We start from the raw sequence: 20,562 nt of genomic DNA on the forward strand, positions 1-20,562 counted from the left end.
TATCTACTAGACACATGCAACCTATTGATTACAAATTGTGTGAGGGGCTACATTGTATAAGTGTAGCATTGTGTGAGGGGCAAGCACTGTATATATGTATTATTGTGTGGGGGACTACACTGTATAAGTATGACATTGTATGTTGGACCACATTGTATATATGTAACACTGTGTGAGGGACCACATTATATAAGTGTAACATTGTGTGAGAGACTAGACTGAATTAGTGTTACATACACTGAGTAAGTGTAACATTGTGTGAGGGACTACACTGTATATGTGTAACATTGTGTGAGGGACTACACTGTATATGTGTAACATTGTGTGAGAGACTACACTGTATAAGTGTAACATTGTGTGAGAGACTACACTGTATAAGTGTAACATTGTGTGAGGGACTACACTGTATATATGTAACATTGTGTGAGGGACTACACTCTATATATGTAACATTGTGTGAGAGACTACACTGTATATATGTAACATTGTGTGAGAGACTACACTGTATATATGTAACATTGTGTGAGAGACTACACTGTATATGTGTAACATTGTGTGAGGGGCCACACTGTATATATGTAACATTGTGTGAGGGACTACACTGTATATATGTAACATTGTGTGAGGGACTACACTGTATATATGTAACATTGTGTGAGAGACCACACTGTATATATGTAACATTGTGTGAGAGACTACACTGTATAAGTGTAACATTGTGTGAGAGACTACACTGTATATATGTAACATTGTGTGAGAGACCACACTGTATATGTGTAACATTGTGTGAGAGACTACACTGTATATGTGTAGCAGTGTGTGAGAGACTACACTGTATATGTGTAGCAGTGTGTGAGAGACTACACTGTATATGTGTAGCAGTGTGTGAGAGACTACACTGTATATGTGTAGCAGTGTGTGAGGGACTACACTGTATATATGTAACATTGTGTGAGAGACTACACTGTATATATGTAACATTGTGTGAGGGACTACACTGTATATATGTAACATTGTGTGAGAGACTACACTGTATATGTGTAACATTGTATGTTGGACCACATTGTATATATGTAACACTGTGTGAGGGACCACATTATATAAGTGTAACATTGTGTGAGAGACTAGATTGTATATATGTAACATTGTGTGAAAGACTACATTGTACATGTTTAACATTGTGTGAGAAACTACATTGCATACGTGTAGCATTGTGTGAGGGACATACACTGTATATATGTTACATTTTGCGAGGGTATACAGTGTTTACATGTAACATTGTGTGAGAGACTACACTGTATATATTTTACATTTTGTATGGGACTACAGCGTATAAGTGTAGCATTGTGTGATGAACATACACTGTAAAGGTGTGATATTGTGTGAGGGACGACGCAGTATATGTAACATTATGTCAGAGACTACATGGTATAAATGTAACATCGTGTGAGGGACTCCGCAGTATAATTTAAACATTGTTTGAGAGGGACAATGCAGTATAAGTGTAACATTGTTTAAGCGACTACATTGTATATACGTAACAGTGTGTGAAAAACTACATTGTATATATGTAACGCTGTGTGAGAAAATACACTGTATAAGTGTAACATTGTGTGAGGGACCACACTATATAAGTGTAACATTGTGTGAGGGACCACACTGTATATATGTATCATTGTTTGAGGGACCACACTGTATACATGTATCATTGTTTGAGGGACCACACTGTATAAGTGTAACATTGTGTGAGGGACCACACAGTATATATGTAACATTGTGTGAGGGACCACACTGTATAAGTGTAACATTGTGTGAGGGACCACACAGTATATATGTAACATTGTGTGAGGGACCACACTGTATAAGTGTAACATTGTGTGAGGGACAACAATGTCTATATGTAACATTGTGTGAGGGGCCACACCGTATATTTGTAACATTGTGTGAGGGACCACACCGTATATTTGTAACATTGTGTGAGGGGCCACACTGTATATATGTAACATTGTGTGAGGGACAACAATGTATATTTGTAACATTGTGTGAAGGGCCACACTGTATATATGTAACATTGTGTGAGGGGCCACACTGTATATATGTAACATTGTGTGAGGGACCACACCGTATATATGTAACATTGTGTGAGGGGCCACACTGTATATATGTAACATTGTGTGAGGGACCACACCGTATATATGTAACATTGTGTGAGGGACAGCAATGTATATTTGTAACATTGTGTGAGGGGCCACACCGTATATATGTAACATTGTGTGAGGGGCCACACTGTATACATATAACATTGTGTGAGGGGCTACACTGTATATATGTAACATTGTGTGAGGGACCACTTTATAAGTGTAACATTGTGTGAGGGACCACACTGTATATATGTTACATTGTGTGAGGGACCACACTGTATATATGTAACATTGTGTGAGGGACCACACTGTATATATGTTACAATGTTTGAGGGACCACACTGTATAAGTGTAACATTGTGTGAGGGACAACAATGTCTATATGTAACATTGTGTGAGGGGCCAGACCGTATATTTGTAACATTGTGTGAGGGACCACACCGTATATTTGTAACATTGTGTGAGGGGCCACACTGTATATATGTAACATTGTGTGAGGGACAACAATGTATATTTGTAACATTGTGTGAGGGGCCACACCGTATATATGTAACATTGTGTGAGGGGCCACACTGTATATATGTAACATTGTGTGAGGGACCACCCTGTATATATGTAACATTGTGTGCGGTGTTGTGGCTTGGAAACACTATTCAAATATAATTGAGTTTGATAATTACTTTAATTGTGTAAGCAGCCTGTTATGAACACACACCGACGCCGACACATTATTGTTGTTATACCGTTAGAGTACAAGGTCATATGAGTAAACAAATACAGGAGAAAAGTAGCATAGCTTGCATTCCCGAATACTGGTCCATGTGAAATCCGTGCACATTGGAAACATAAGTTAGGATTGTGTTTAGAACTACAAAGTTGTCACAATCTCTGCTAGAGAATGAACCACACACTGACAGTTGCACTGCGAAGGGCGTCGGAAACGGGGATTACCCTGCTTGGTCTATGTCATCGTTTGAGAGAAAAACTGTCCACGTTTGTTGATTTTTACGTTTCCTACATGGCATAGTGTGGTGTGGAGGTGAAGCCAGTTGTCCCGGGGCGTGTATGACACTCTCGTCTCCTCTCACCCCTCAGGCGATGGTAATGAACTAAAAGGATGGCTCCCAGAGAGGCACCCTGTCTACCGCCACTATATGCTCAGGCGCAGCGGCTATGACAGGCAAGCATGACAGCACAGCTTCCAATGATTGAAAGGTATCTGTTAACTAATCATAGAACACCCTAGTTTTTACACGTTCAGTGGTTGTCATAAAGCTGGCGAATTGGTGCTGCTGCCTCACAAGGTTAGGTGGCATGCGGAAGGTGGGAGTTAAGACTGGTTTACTCACTTACGTAATTGCTCATTATATCTCCCAGTTACGACCGATTGGTTTCCACGATGGTTCCGGGAAGCAAGCTGGTGTGTAGAGACATTTAAAACAGTAGTGTCGACCATCTGTATCAAAGCAGGGACAGGAGTAGGACCATGAATCTGAGAGGTAAGTACAGATTTGTTGAAACACAGAGGAAGCGGGTTGTGATGCCATGTGCTCGGGTATTGCCTGCATTACCCTATTCAGAGCAGTGAAACATTAAAAGCAGTACTCCAGGTGTGCTTCGTTAAGTGATGTCAGTCAACATTGATAGTTGTGTTTGGCAGTTGCAAAACTTTCTTTAAATAATATTTATTTAAAAGACTGTTAGTTTTATTAAATATCCCTAAGTGCTACAGTATGTTAATGACTATCCTTTCTTCACCAAGTGAGTGATATTAAGAGCACCAGTTTTATATAATTAAAATAGGTGATCATTCTAATTACAAGTTAAATGTTTTGTGCTCCCATGTAAAGGTGATTTTGTAAGACATGTCGGCTCTGTTTGGCCTGTCATCATGAACTGTAAAGGTAACCAATTAATCAGTACACTTTGCAATCTGTTGTATGTTCTCGTTATATCGTATTCTTATCATATTAAAACTATAGGGAATATATGTTGATACAATTAGTTTATTGTGTCCCAACAGAAAGAAAATATCACCTGAGACATTTGAAGAGTTGTACATAATGTAAAAGTATGTATTAAAACGAAAACATATTCATCTGAAGGTATTAAAGTTTGGCATTTCAAAATGATGTACTGGGGTATCCATCTTACATATTGACGTGCTGGACACATGCTTGTCTGAAGTGCGCAATAATAATGTGGCCTACAATATGAAGGTAGACATGTACTATGAAGGTACACATGTTACTGTGAAGGTAGACATGTTACTATGAAGGTACACATGTACTATGAAGGTAGACATGTACTATGAATGTAGACATGTTACTGTGGGGGTAGACATGTTACTATGGATGTAGACAGCACTATGAAGGTGGACATGCACTATGAAGGTAGATGTACTGTGAAGGTAGATGTACTGTGAAGGTAGATGTACTATGAAGGTAGACATGCACTATGAAGGTGGACATGCACTATGAAGGTAGATGTACTGTGAAGGTAGATGTACTGTGAAGGTAGATGTACTATGAAGGTAGACATGCACTATGAAGGTAGACATGTACTATGAAGGTAGATGTACTATGAAAGTAGATGTACTGTGAAGGTAGATGTACTGTGAATGTAGACATGCACTATGAAGGTAGATGTACTATGAATGTAGACATGCACTATGAAGGTGGACATGCACTATGAAGGTAGATGTACTATGAAGGTAGATGTACTATGAAGGTAGACATGGACCATGAAGGTAGACATGCACTATGAAGGTAGACGTTTCCTATGAATGTGGACATGCACTATGAAGGTAGATGTACTATGAATGTAGACATGCACTATGAAGGTGGACATGCACTATGAAGGTAGATGTACTATGAAGGTAGATGTACTATGAAGGTAGATGTACTATGAAGGTAGACATGGACTATGAAGGTAGACGTTTCATATGAATGTGGACATGCACTATGAAGGTAGATGTACTATGAAGGTAGACATGGACCATAAAGGTAGACATGCACTATGAAGGTAGACGTTTCATATGAATGTGGACATGCACTATGAAGGTAGATGTACTATGAAGGTAGACATGGACCATGAAGGTAGACATGCACTATGAAGGTAGACGTTTCCTATGAATGTGGACATGCACTATGAAGGTAAATGTACTGTGAAGGTAGATGTACTATAATAGTATGTTAGTTTATTTTATGTAAACCTTTATCATTCACAATATTTATAAACTGGGGTTCTGTTTTAACAACAATGACAGACAAATCCATTAGTATCAATAATCGCTCTTTGATATACAATAATATCGAACTATCAATTACGGAATCTAATCATTATAACATGCATTTCTAGTCATATGTTTGCCATCTGGTGGGAGTATTGGAATACAATTCCTTCTTACATATTCCTTCTTAACATATAAAAGATATCACTTGCTAGGAAGGTGTTTTCATAGATGATGAAGATAAAGACGACATTGACATATCTTCAGGCTATCAACATAAAGAAAAGAACGTTCGTTAGTTATTACAATAGCTTCTCAGTGACATACATGTTTAGTATTGGTAATAAAATGGCAAGGATTTCATCAAATTAAAAGACCACATAGTCATGTATAAAACTCACCCAAAGCTTAATTTATTTTTATTAATATTACTTCTCACTTCTCGATAATCCCGAAGGAATATATGAATATTATTCGCACATATGTCATTCTTATCATGACAGTACGTTTGTTAAATTTATTCCAATGAAATTGTATTATACGCATTATGATTGACGTAAACATTCCCTCGCGTGACAACTGTCGGAATATAAACACTCCACCAGAGGATATCAGCTGCAGGGAGACGTGCGTACTGGAAGACACTGGCAGGCTGAAGTGTACAGCTGTACTTTGTGTTAGAGTCAAACAACTACTGATACGTTATTGTAGTGTTTACAGACAGTTTAACCTCCTGACAGAGGTATTTGTAACTAGCATAAACATGTGTATCGATTTCCGATCAAGCAATAGTGGACATCTGAAACCCGAAAAGTGCAATGCGTAGTGAAGTGAGCATTTGGGATTGAAGAGTATTCGAAATGCAATAGGACATGTAATCATGATCTTTGTATATGTTACAAAATAACCAATAGTGTTTTTAGTGTATATTTCTATGTAATTAATCAATCAATTCTTATAAACATTAAGATGAAATGTCGTAACTATGAAGTAAAGAGGAAATGAACATCAGTAACAATGTCTTCAAAGCGATCACTCTCGGAATCGAGTAACCTGTATCAGATCAACAGATATATGTCTAGTGTGTTGGGTGTTATTCGTCGTAACAGATACAATGTTACATGTCCCAGTAGATGGTAGTGTTGGAACCACGACCTTCCTAGATTGACACGTGTGCACGAACCGCAAGAATGGAAAATGGATAGATGTCCTTTTGGAGACATTATGTACATTTTTTGGTTTGTCTAGACACTATGTACATATTCTGGTTTGTCTGGACGATATGTACATATTCTGGTTTTATAGACATTATGTACATTTTCTGGTTTGTCTAGACGCTATATACATAATCTGGTTTGTCTAGAGACTATGTATATTTTCTGGTTTGTCTAGACACTATGTACATATTCTGGATTGTCTAGACACTAGGTACATATTCTGGTTTGTCTAGACACTATGTACATTTTCTGGTTTGTCTAGACGACATGTACATATTCTGGTTTGTCTAGACATTATGTACATATTCTGGTTTGTCTAGACATTATGGTGGGGGTGCGGTGCGGTGCGGGTGCGGGTGCGGGTGCGGGTGCGGTTGGGTATAGGTCTATCAAAACCAGCTATGACGTCTTTCCATTTTTTAAAGAAATTAATAAGTTGTTTTCATATATAACACTTGCAGATGATTTATTAGGCTTCATATAAAAATATATCTGTATAACAATGAAAATTAAATAAAACTAACTGCGTTCATGAGTCACGATGGCCCAAGCTTAGAAGAACACTACCATAAGCCTTGGTTCTGACAACAATTTCCGCTTCTCTTTGTTTAATATACAACGTCAACAGCAGGGAGTAACCAGTCTCCATTTCTCACCGAAACGTATTCCATTGGGCGTGAAAGCCAAATTAGTGATGAAAATTATAGGAATGAAACACTTAAAATCAGTGATGACACCAGGTGTTCGTAAGCATGCCCTACCCTACCGTTAGCTACAATGTCAGCTGAAATACCCGAACCATGGATATGGACATCGTGTGATCTGAAAATGATATTTTTTTATGTTTGCATTCACAGTTCGTCAGATTCGTATTCCTCATTATTTTATCGTTTGTGAAATGAATTGTTGGGCTTTTCAGCTAACCTTATCAGCTGGACATTGATCCTTCTTAATATACCAGTGGAAATCGAAGGAAATCATTACCAATGGTGGACGTGTAGTGCTGAATGCAGACGATGCATAAGAAGAACAACGCCCTTAGAAAAGTGGATATCTGAATATTACTCGGGGCTGTTCAGCCGGGAGCCCCCTGTAGCCTTCTATGACTCTACGCAAGCAAATCCTGTAAATCCGAACAAGACAAAAGACCCTGGCAATCCAGATAACCCAGGATCTCAAAATAATACCGGTAACCCAGGAAACCCAGGAAATCCAAGTAACACCGGCGTGCCAGGAAATCCAGGAAACCCCGGAAACCCAAATCCACATCAGTACGGTTGCTGTGAAACGTAAGTATGTCAGTTTGTACAATGTGTGTATGCATATTCAGTATATATTGATGACGTGTACACTATTCATGTGTGTACACTAAGTATATGTTGATGACGTCATGTGGGTACAGTCAGTATATGTTGATGACGTCAATATGGGAACTTTCAGTGTATTTTGATGACGTCATGTGAGTACATTCAGTGTATGTTGATGACGTCATGTGGGTACACTCAGTATCTGTTGATGACGTCATGCTGGTTTACTCAGTATATATTGATGACGTCATGTGTGTACACTTAATTATGGTGATGACGTCATATGGGAACTCTCAGTGTATGTTGATGACGTCATGTGATTACATTCAATATATGTTGATGACGTCATGTTGGAACTCTCAGTGTATGTTAATGACGTCATGCGTGTACATTCAGTATATGTTGATGGTTAAGGGACGCTTTATAACATCGACATGACTGATCGCCTACCATAGAATATAATTAAGATTATAATTATCATTTTAATTTGCTAAAATGGGTTTCTCTGCTGTGAATATGAATGCTTAGTAATGTATACGGTTGTGTGTATTCGTGAAGTTGGTATCTCTGTATTTGTGATGCTGATATCTCTGCTAAAACATACCATGTTCGTTAATGTGTCTGTATGTAGTGACTGAATTGTGATTAATCTCACATAACGGTTTCTGTTTGATGCATGTTTACTACCTTCGTGTCATGTGCTTTTAACAAACATTGAGCGTAAGATATTTGAACCATTTTCTACAAATATTTATACGAAACATTTAATAGTGCTGGTGGGTTCATTGATGAATTAAAAATATTACTACACATGTCGTATTTATCTCCATTTGATTCATCTGTACCCCACATATCTCGCATTGATTTCCACAAGATATATCTTCCATAAATATATGACACTTTTTTTATGGATAGCAACTTCTATTTATTCTTTGCACAACGTTCCAGAGCTCCTTCTTGATCCTTCATCGGGTGAATAATGTCGTACAAAGAAAAACAAGAAGTTGCTCTCCATAAAAATGTAATCATGTTCTCCCAACTTCTAAATACTTTAACCTACATAATACGCATGGCTCGACTTCATCTGTACCCTATGTTTTCCAACTGACCCTCGAGCGTCATCGTTATTACGAGAAGGAGACAGGCAGGACTGGTCTCAAACGTTAAATGCCTGAACGCTGTCAATTTTGTATGTTGATATTTGATATCTATATGTACATTCATTATTGTGTAAGAGATGGAGTATTTCTACGCCGAGGGGCTTAACGTGCTAAGACTGCCGTCAAGGGTGTGCTGTCAATGCTATTCCGATATCTCATTGTTCAGAGTTGCGTCCCTTAGAATATCAGCGTCACTTGATGATGATACAGATAAAGAAATGCAATCAATGTGAATAGATTTATAAGGGTTCGGGAGAAAGCCCAAATTTTAGTCTCCCCGGTGTACTGATGGTAAATACTGATGGTAAATACTGATGGTAAATACTGATGGTGTTTTCAGTGAGTTTGGCCACTGGGCCCCCAACAACACGGAGTTCGGGGGGCGGAAGTACACGGTGGTGCATCTGAAGCAAGAGTACCAGTTTATCCCCGTTGGAAGATGCCAGTGAGTCACGTGATAGTCTATTTGGTGTGAACATTGTCTTTATTATTATTTTGTCACCTGTGGGGCGTTTAGTGGCCTGCAAGATAATAACTTTTTCGAAATATATACTCTTGAAAAAAAGAAACGCAAAGCCAGATTTGTGTGAGGTAGGAAAATACATTTAATACGTAGAACAGTACAAAATGTTGTGGAGAGTCAATTCAGTTATCGGTACATAGGAAAAGTCCAAGGTGAAGGTCAGCTACCATCAGTAACGCGTATGTTCCCCGTTGGAATCGAGAGCGGCCTGACATCTCCTGCCCATGGAAGAGACGTGTATGCAAATCACATCCTGGGGAATGGTAGCCCCCTCGGCCTGCAACGCAAAAGCCAACTGCTACAACGTCTGGGTTTGTGGTTGACGTCGGCGTAGCCGTCTATCCAATTCATCCCATCTGTCGGGTTCAAATCCGGGGATCTGGAGTTCCAGGGGAGAACATCAACGTTGTTCATGTGCAGACAGGCTCTTGTGACCCGTGCTCTATGCGGTCGAGCGTTGTATTGCTGGAATACACCGTTGCCGTTGGCTGAAATTGGGAGGTAGTCTGGTAGGACCTGTTCACTTCCTGTACGCAGTTTCCGGCGTAACGTTCTCCCCGACTTTCCATCCCCTCGAAAGTTGCTCGGGATTCCCCTGCCTGCAAGCGGCCTATGACGTTGTTTCTTTGTACGTCTGGCATCTTGTTGAACTGCCAGTGTTCGATTGACGCAGATGCCAGGTAATCAAAAACCTTGCACTTGAATACCGTTCATAGTGCTGCTGCACGTGCAGTACGTGAAGCTCCAGCTCAATTGTTTATGCACTGGGTGCGTCTTTCCGAATCGTACCCGACTAATGGTTTGCATGTCCTTGTTGTGATCATTTTGGTCCGGGAAATTTGTCACTGACACTATAAACACATTAAACCTTTTCATTTTTCACCTCTTGCTCTTCTGGTACAAAATATCCGTATTGGGTTTCTTTTTTTGAAGAGCATATACTTGAGAGTACTTTGGAACGAAAAGACATTAATAAAGACATTGAATTTATTTTTGTGTACTGCATAACATTTTCAATAAAACCGATAAAAATATTTCATAAATCATTAGAAAAAGTTGATTGTAAGATTCCGACTCTATAACGGCATGTGTTGATAAATCACTATCAAATAGTGATGATACCGGGTATTGGCGAAAAGGTGAGTGTATTGTTTCCCCCCATGTGCACTCGTCACAAACACAATCAAATGCAAGTCAATTGTTCAGCTTAGAAACCACGGGAACATATAGTACAAGATAGGGAATTGCAACGGACAAAGACATTTCAAAGAAACACGAAAGATTTAAACAATAAGTACACGGATATTTCTAAGATGGCTTAGGGTCTCTGGCAGCTAGAAGATAAACATTGAATGTCACACTGACACACTGGTACAGTTGGTGTCTTCTCCCATATCTCTACATGAAGCAGTTCGATGGTCACGTACATGTTTATATGATGACGTAACGGAAGAGCTTCGAGACATTCGCCCAGTGTTAGGTGGAGTCAGTTTGGAGAAAAGTCATGAAAACCATAACCATATGCATGCTAATGAGCAGTTCTTATTTACCGATAAATTCCTAAACTTAACACATTCTGACAGCCGACTTATCAATGTTGTTATAAAAACATTCAAAAAAGGAAATAAACTTACGTTTTTAATTTATGGAAGGGCGGAAAGGACCAATGTCAGACATTTGCATGGGATTTAACATGTGCGATTGAGCAACTACTCCTGAAAGTACAAATACATACTATTGAAGGTATTTTAAATGATTTAAACAAATGCCAACTTTGTTGAAATAGTTGAAAAAAACTAATAATTTCTAACCCTCAAAATCTCTTGAACAACCAGCCTCAACCACACACGGAAATGAGAGCTAAAAGAGCCTAAATCTAGCAAAGTGACTTTGGCCCTTTTGGAACTTGACTTTGGCCCTTTTGCAGAATATTCAGTAGCTATATAACAGCAACCTATCAGTGAAAACATACAATATTATTTCTACATGTAGACAAGAACACATATATGTTATTTATGCAACTATGTGCAAAAAGAGCCAAAGTGCATTTTAGCCCCTTTTGGCTCAAAGCCTTCCAACTTGTCTGATTGGCACTTTACACTTTACACTCAGAGTCAACCAGTCGACATTTGATAAGAGGATTAGCCATTAACGAAAACAACCGCACCTGGATCCATTTGATCCTATTTCTTATGTTGACCTACCTCAAGGAAGCATGGTGTAGGAGCACAACATCCCCAGAATCAAACCTTCTTTCACAGTGTTCATTGTACTTTTGATATGTTACCGCACTGGACTGGCTGGCTTACATCTACCTTTAGACACGGGCCACACCAGAGACCTCCGCCTCTTATAAGTAGCCCAGCCCTTATTGCATGTGTGTGTGCTCTTCTGTCAAAGCCATGCCTTCAGACAATAAAGGAATTACGGTACATTTCAAGACATGTTATCTCTCCATTAGCAATCACCATACCGGAAAGAGTAGCGATTTCATCTATTACACTTACAAAACACTTACACGAACACGAAATGATACCACCATCCCTTGGCACCCATGGTCATCTAACGGAATAATAGCGTTTGATATACACAATATCTATAGCATATATGAATCAAGATACATCTCGTACTGAAGGCAATTTGTAGTGCAAAATTAGTTTAGGAATTGGCAAAACATCCTCAAATTGTTGTGAATTTGATAATCCAGTGCAAAGTGTGCAGTGCCGGTCGGAGTGGACCCCGTGTGTGTTCATCCATGTCTCATCTGTTATACTGGAAGCTAATTGTCTGTGTGGCCAGTGGCGACAGCTCATGTTCCATAATTAAACACTTGAAGGAATAATAATACTGCGTTGTAGACATGTACAAACGTTTACTTTTGGGGTTCATAAATAAATGCATGAACAAGTTTAGACCTGTCACAGACACAGTTAACAGCTTGACATGATTAAACGTTGTACAATGGATAAACAGTCATTGTACCGATGATATGAATGGAATATGAACTAGCAGACATAGAGACAAACCCTGAATATCAACTAGCAGACATAGACACAACCCTTGAATACGAACTAGCAGACATAGACACATCCCGGGAATATGAACCAGCAAACATAGACACATCCCGGGAATATGAACTAGCAGACATAGACACATCACGTGAATATGAACTAGCAGACATAGACACATCACGTGAATATGAACTAGCAGACATAGACACATCCCGTGAATATGAACTAGCAGACATAGACACATCCCGGGAATATGAACTAGCAGACATAGACACATCCCGTAAAGATGAACTAGCAGACACAGACACATCCTGGGAATACGAACTAGCAGACATAGACACATCCTGGGAATATGAACCAGCAAACATAGACACATCCCGGGAATATGAACCAGCAGACATAGATACATTCCGGGAATATGAACCAGCATACATAGACACATCCCGGGAATATGAACCAGCAGACATAGACACATCCCGGGAATATGAACCAGCATACATATACACATCCCGGGAATATGAACCAGCATACATAGACACAACCCGTGAATATGAACTAGCAGACATAGACACATCCCGGGAATATGAACCAGCAGACATAGACACATCCCGGGAATATGAACCAACAGACACAGACACATCCTGGGAATATGAACTAGCAGACATAGACACATTCCGTAAATATGAACCAGCAGACATAGACACATCCCGGGAATATGAACCAGCAGACATAGACACAACCCGGGAATATGAACCAACAGACATAGACACATCCCGTGAATATGAACCAACAGACATAAACACATCCCGTGAATATGAACAAGCAGACATAGACACATCCCGTGAATATGAACTAGCAGACATAGACACATCCCGGGAATATGAACCAACAGACATAGACACATCCCCTGAATATGAACTAGCAGACATAATGAAACCACATTTTTGGAAATTTAATAATTTACTTCTAGAGGATAAGGTATTTGTAGATTAAATAAAAGACTTTTTGCAAAATGTCAAACCAGAAACTGTAGAACAAAGTATGCAGTGGGATTGGATCAAGTTCAATATTATGACACTAACTATTGATTATGCTAAGAATAAGCAACAACGTCAAAACCAAAGAGAAAGAGAGATAATAAAGAAATTAGCAATACTAGATAATCAGTTATTAGATGTTAATGATAACAATCTCCTACAAGAATATGAAAATTGTAAGCTAGAATTAGTGTGTATTTATGAACGAAAAGCGGCGGGTGCCTTTATAAGATCCCGAGCTAAATGGGCAGAAAAGGGAGAAAGAAGCAATAAATATTTTTATAATTTGGAAAGAGAGAGACAAAACAAAAACGATATTAAACAATTAGTTGATTCAAATAGTCAAAGGATTGAAAATAAAGAAGAAATACTTACAGAAATAAAAAATTATTATTCAACATTACATTCAAACAAGACTTATAAGACATGCGAAGAAATTTTGACATATTATAATCAGAATGTTCCTCAGATTGATGATTTGGATAGAAATAGATTTATGGCAGATATTGATGAAGATGAATTGTTTACTGCCTTGAAACAGATGAAACCAAACAAGACTCCAGGATGTGATGGTTTAACAAGTTAATTTTTCAAATGTTTTTGGCCAGAATTGAAAACATTATTCAAAGCATCACTAGATTGTTCTATTGATGAAAATAAATTAAGCATATCACAAAGAAGAGGCATTATTACATTAATTGAAAAACCTGGAAAGGATTTAAAGCTATTAAAGAATTGACGCCCAATTACATTACTTAATGTTGACTACAAGATTTTTGCCAAAGTTCTGGCAAACAGAATTAAGACTATACTAGAAGGGATTATTCATAGATCTCAAACTGGTTTTATAAAAGGGCGAAGTATTCATGAAAACATAAGGTTATTACTTGACATTATCGCAATTTATGAAGAAGAAGGTTATATTTTATTTTTGGATATTGAAAAAGCCTTTGATTCGGTCGAATTTAATTTCATAGATAAAGAAATTTTGTTTTCCAGATGAATTTATTAATTTAGTGAATTTGTGTTATACTGATATTTCATCATGTGTATTAAATGGTGGTCAGACAACAGGTTGGTTTGGAAACCTCAGGGGTACCAGACAGGGATGTCCCCTAAGTCCTTATATTTTTTTTATCTGTGCAGAGTTAATAAATACAAATTTTCGAAAAGATCAAAACATTAACGGCCTAAAATTTGGAGAAAAAGAAATAAAAGGAATATATTATGCAGATGATTCGGCTCCCATTCTGCGAGATAAAAAATCGGTCAAGAAAACCGTGAAATTTTATTTAATTCAAAGTGCCTACAGCGGCTTAAAACTGAATTTAGATAAATCAGTCGTAATGTCACTTAGAAAAGACAATTGTATTCCTCCTTTTGGCAAAAAGAAAATTACTAGATATAAATTTCTTGGCATAATGATAGATGTAAATAATACGGTGTGTCACGAGGAAAATATTGAAAGACCTTTAGAAAATATTAAAAGACGTTTTAACATCTGGAAAAGTAGAAATTTAACAATATATGGACGTTGTCATTTAAGCAAATCTCCCATTCTGCGAGATAAAAAATCGGTTAAGAAAACCGTGAAATTTTATTTAATTCAAAGTGCCTACAGCGGCTTAAAACTGAATTTAGATAATTCAGTCGTAATGTCACTTAGAAAAGACAATTTTATTCCTCCTTTTGGAAAAAAGAAAATTTCTAGATATAAATTTCTTGGCATAATGATAGATGTAAATGATACGGTGTGTCACGAGGAAAATATTGAAAGACCTTTAGAAAATATTAAAAGACGTTTTAACATCTGGAAAAGTAGAAATTTAACAATATATGGACGTTGTCTTTTAAGCAAATCTGAAGGAATTTCTAGGTTAGTCCATCAAGCAAGTTGTGTTTCCTTTTCACCAAAAATAATCAAAATAATCAATAGAGAACTGTTTACCTTTATTTGGAACAGCAAGTCAGAAAAAGTATCAAGAAATCGGTTAATCCAAAAACAAGAGGAAGGTGGCATTAACGCTCTAGATTTTGGTACCTTTAACGCAGCGTTAAAACTAGTTTGGCCAAGGTATTTCTCTAAAAAGATCTGGACAGTTCCTATTGCACATTATTTTAAAAGCATTGGTTCGCTTGAATTCTTACTTAACTGTAACTTCCAAGTGTCCAAATTAAAATTAAAAATCCCATTATTCTATAAAGAAATTTTATCCTTGTGGAAGACCTTTCTTGCAAAAAGAGAAGATGACATCTATAATGAAATAATTTGGAATAACAAAAATATCTTAATCAATCGAAAAAGTATATTTGATGCGAAATGGAAAGATGCGGGCATTATTTATATAAGGCAATTACTTAAAAAGAATGGGGATTTCTTTCAACGCGAAACAATTGCTAGGAAATATGGAATTGACATAACACCAAGAAAATATAGTAGGTATATCAATGCTATTAGGAAGGCAATAGGGCAGAACATGTTTAGTTTCCAAAACGCGGGTCCACATCCTGAAGTTAAAGGAATCAGACTTGCTGACACACCTTGTAAAAGTAAATTTGGGTATAATACAATCTATAATGTGTTCCAAGTTGCTAATGAAGATGTTTTTAAATGGAAAATTTTAAAGGACATGAGAATTGGAAACAGGTATAAGCAACTGCAATTCAAAATTCTACACTCAATCATTCCTTGTAATCAGTATTTAAATAGAATTAACATTAAAGAAAGTAATGTATGTGAACATTGTGGTAGTATAGATACTGTTAGACATTATATGTTTTACTGTTTAAATGTACTACCCTTTTGGATAGAATTCTTTAAGTGGGCGAAGGTTAATGTACATAATCAGATTTATGATAATTACAAAGATATTGTTTTGTATGGTATAGAAGGAGGCACAGAGGAGTGTACTTTGATGAATTATTTACTACTGCAAGCAAAGTATATTGTGTACAGATGTAAAGTAACTGAAACCGATTGCCTTTTTAGAATATTTAAAAGAGAACTAGAAATACAATACAAAGTACTACAGTATAACAATGTTAATCTTGCAGAAAAAAATACATGTGTACTGAATATTTAGATGAGTATTATTGGTTTAAGCAACTCAAACCCAAATATAAAAATGTAAACCCTGATATGCCAGTCCACGTGGCAATGTACAGGGACATGTAAAATCGTGGACAATCAACATGAATAAATGATGTAAAAAACCCCCGCAAAAAACAAAAAAACACACCAAAAACAAACAAAAAAAACAACAACAAAAAACAAACTAGCAGACATAGACACATCCCGAGAATATGAAACAGCAGGCAACGCGTTATGAAACAGTTTTCTTCTGTACCGCTGCCAACCGTGTCAACGCCCTCAAATATACTTCTGTGTTACCACCAATGCCCTAGATATACGGTTTGGCAGCATAACTATACCCTAAAGATGGAAGTCATATTTCGTGGTTTAATTGAGGTAACAGGGCATGTGATTACTGTTCGTAACCACAAAGGGCCGGGATCGAGTACCCACATGAATCCCACAATGAATCCCATTCTGGAGTCTCCCGGTGTGATATTGCGGGAATGTTGCTAAAAATACAAACTCACTCACTCAATCTGGGTTTGAAGTGTGTATCTATGCCTGAGTAGTTTTGAAAAGAATGAATCAGGCAGCATTTTAAGCGGGAATCTGTACGAGATGGAACACTCAAACCTATTTCATTACTACTATGGCGTGACCTTCACCTTTCTGCATTGTAGGCGTGGCACGACGTGTCAGCAGGGGGAGTGTGTGCAGATCCTCCGCGCCCACTGGATCCTCGTCTACAACAACACGAAGCCCCTCACCAGCGCCCCCGTCAGCTTCGTCCCCATCAAGATACCCTCCCACTGCGAGTGTTTGAACATAGGGAGAGCCAGGCCTTGAAGACAACGTCCATCCACAAATATCGTACTTCACCTGCGTGACCTTGACGAGTCGTTATGAAATGTTACGCTGTGCGTGACCTAGACAAATCATAAACAAATGTTACGCTGTGTGTGACCTCCTGGAACGCCCCCTTTGCCGATTCAGTTTTTATTTGCATGATTGTGATGAACCTGGAACATTTGTACAAAATGAGTACATCAAGAAGTGCTATAACCCACCTCGGAGTCGTCGTACACTGAGGGCCACATGCTAAATCCGGACGTATGGACACATGAACACACAGACATATGGACATATGAACATTGTCCATGGTTGGCATTGCAACGTCACAACCAGTTTCGGAAGATGTTATAATTGTCGTGCAGTGGAAAGATTATTTATTGTGGAAAACTTTTGACGTGGTGAACGCCACATCCAAGAACAAATTCGCATATTAGAATAAAGACGGTAATGTTAACCGAACATTTCTGGACGTGAACCGAACATTTCTGGACGTGATACGATGCGTGAAACGTCACGTTGTACATACTTACTGTTAAGCCGGTCTTAACGCTATCTCCATTGTTGTTAACATATATAGGTGTTATTATGGTCACATGTAAATATGTGTTTGTAAGATCTTCGTTATAATGTTTATCGGCATGTACATATCATCGATTATGTATTGCAGGAATACAAGCGGCAACAGGGATTGTTGTGTGTCAACCCTGTGCGCCGTTATAACACAGAACGTTCACGTGCAGATTGATATTTGTATGTAACTTGTATGTTACTTGGCAGGAATACTGCCGTGCGGTGTAAGACAACACACATATCTATTTTCAAAATTGTTTGAGTGGCGGGTTCTACCGGTAGGGCAAGACATGCCTACCCTTTTCGCGAACACCGCCAACATCACTCGTTGTCTGTGGTACATGCATATTATTTCACCGCTCTTTTGCTTTTTGTGCCCAATGGAGTCTGTGTCGTTGAAACCGCGAGACAGATTATTAACTTGATGATATTTATTCATTTATAACATGTATTTTAAAATGATTCTTCACACTACCAACAGTTAGGGTTGTGTTTTATCACCCTTTGCCGAAAGCGCTGATATTCCCTGTGCGGAGTTTGTATCAATGATCTTTGGTTTCAATCCCAGATATCACCATACCCGTGCTGTCGGTTTCCCCAAAGTGGAAAACGTCGAGAATCTGCACCACTTTCGGTTTCATCAAGCTGTCTTGCGTACTATAACTATACTCACGCACTCTTTAACTCAGCGCCAGTGCGGACACTGTAGAACCCTGCCAACTGTTTGAACAATGCCCCCAAATACACAGTTGTGACGTTTCCATGCATTATATTCAACAATATGACTTTCGTTATGGCGAGCACGCTTTGTCTTCCTTCTATTTCATGTTGCTAATGGTTCTCGTTGAGTTAAAAAAACATAACTGACAATTTTTACAACAGTCGACCTAACAGTTACAAACACAAATACCACGTTCTACTTATATCGGAACTATTTCTTGTGTACTTTATGTGAACAAATGTGCCATGACATTTTGAGTGTCTGTACCATGTTCATCTTGCTTTGTAGAATAATGAAACGTGAATATAAATGATTTGAATAATGTTTTATTTTGTGTGTGTGAAACAACATTATTTTAACAAGAGAAGTTATTCTTAGGCATTCCCCGGGAATGTATGTTTTCCAAGATAGAGAATGTGTCATGGAATATGAATGAGTGAGTTTGAATTTTACGCCGCTTTTAGCAATATTCCAGCAATATCACGGCGGGGAACACCAGCAATGGGCTTCACACATTGTACCCATGACGGGAACCGAACCCGGGTCTTCAGCGTAACGAGCGAACGCTTTAACCACTAGGCTACCCGACGGAATATGAATGAGCTCTGTCAACCAATGTATGTTTTTGAATGAAGCATTTAGTGTTCTTCCAGCAATGATTGGTTAGATTAGATCACCGACCTGCCTTGTGCATGCATTACGATATGTCCGTGAGAGTGCTGACCACAGTGACGGTCATCTACCATCTACCAGTGGACATGTACCCCCTTCTGCAATACACAACCATCTTCCATCAGACATACATCATCTACTGCAAAACAAGACAACCTACCATCAGACATACATCATCTACTGCAATACATGACCACCTCCAAAAGGGCATGCAGCATCTTCTATAATACACGACCACCTCCTATAGGGCATACATCATCTACTGCAATACACGACAACCTACCATTCAGACGTACATCATCTACTGCAATACACGACCACCTACCACCAGACACACATCATCTACTGCAATACACGACAACTTTACACCAGACATACATCATCTACTGCAATACACGACCACCTACCATCAGACATACATCATCTACTGCAACACACGACCACCTACCATCAGACATACATCATCTACTGCAATACACGACCATCTACTATCAGACATACATCATCTACTGCAACACACGACCACCTACCACCAGACACACATCATCTACTGCAATACACGACAACTTTACACCAGACATACACTACTGCCTAAAAGTTCATTCCCCTAACACGCGTTGAGAACGCGTGTAACACGCATGTGACACGGGTGCTCAACGGGTTGCACACGGGGTGAGCACCCGTTGGACACGGGTGTGCAACGGGTGTGCGTCGCGTGTGCAACCCGTTGCACACGCGTGTGCCACGCGTGTAACACGGGACCGGGTTCCAGTTGAAGTTGACAAATTTATCAAATGAATAGTGAGATAACAAAACAGTGAGATGTGAAATTTGAGTTAATGAGCGGCCATTGAGCTGTGCCCACCAGACCGTAAATACAAGGTCGGCCCATCTTAATTAGTGTTCGGTTGCTAGACTTTTTATGGCATGAACCATTCCACTAGGGTCCAGTCTAGCCATTGTGGCTAGCCGACAGTAGAACAGTAGTGAATTTAGATGCGAGTTTATTGCTAGGGGAACCCCCGTGTTGACACGATTGTCGC

At 38.6% G+C, this 20,562-nt stretch overlaps 1 protein-coding gene across 1 annotated transcript; it reads left to right on the top strand.

Moving 5' to 3' along the window:
- The first annotated feature begins 3,627 nt into the window (after positions 1-3,627).
- On the top strand, positions 3,628-17,550 carry LOC139458742 (uncharacterized). Its single transcript, XM_071240155.1, has 4 exons — positions 3,628-3,640; positions 7,510-7,879; positions 9,398-9,502; positions 17,385-17,550. Exons 1-4 carry the CDS (start codon positions 3,628-3,630, stop codon positions 17,548-17,550), a joined length of 654 nt encoding a protein of 217 aa, XP_071096256.1.
- The last annotated feature ends 3,012 nt before the right edge of the window (positions 17,551-20,562 follow it).

This window comes from Haliotis cracherodii, unplaced genomic scaffold, assembly GCF_022045235.1.
Source record: "Haliotis cracherodii isolate W230 unplaced genomic scaffold, xgHalCrac1.p SCAF_1, whole genome shotgun sequence".
Taxonomy (NCBI): Eukaryota; Metazoa; Mollusca; class Gastropoda; order Lepetellida; family Haliotidae; genus Haliotis; species Haliotis cracherodii.

What these genes read in the sequence shown, in the direction of transcription:
- LOC139458742 (XM_071240155.1), top strand. An exon ending in CAGTACGGTTGCTGTGAAAC is followed by an intron (nt 7,880 to 9,397) that starts GTAAGTATGTCA and finishes TGGTGTTTTCAG; the next exon opens with TGAGTTTGGCCACTGGGCCC. An exon ending in ATCCCCGTTGGAAGATGCCA is followed by an intron (nt 9,503 to 17,384) that starts GTGAGTCACGTG and finishes TCTGCATTGTAG; the next exon opens with GCGTGGCACGACGTGTCAGC.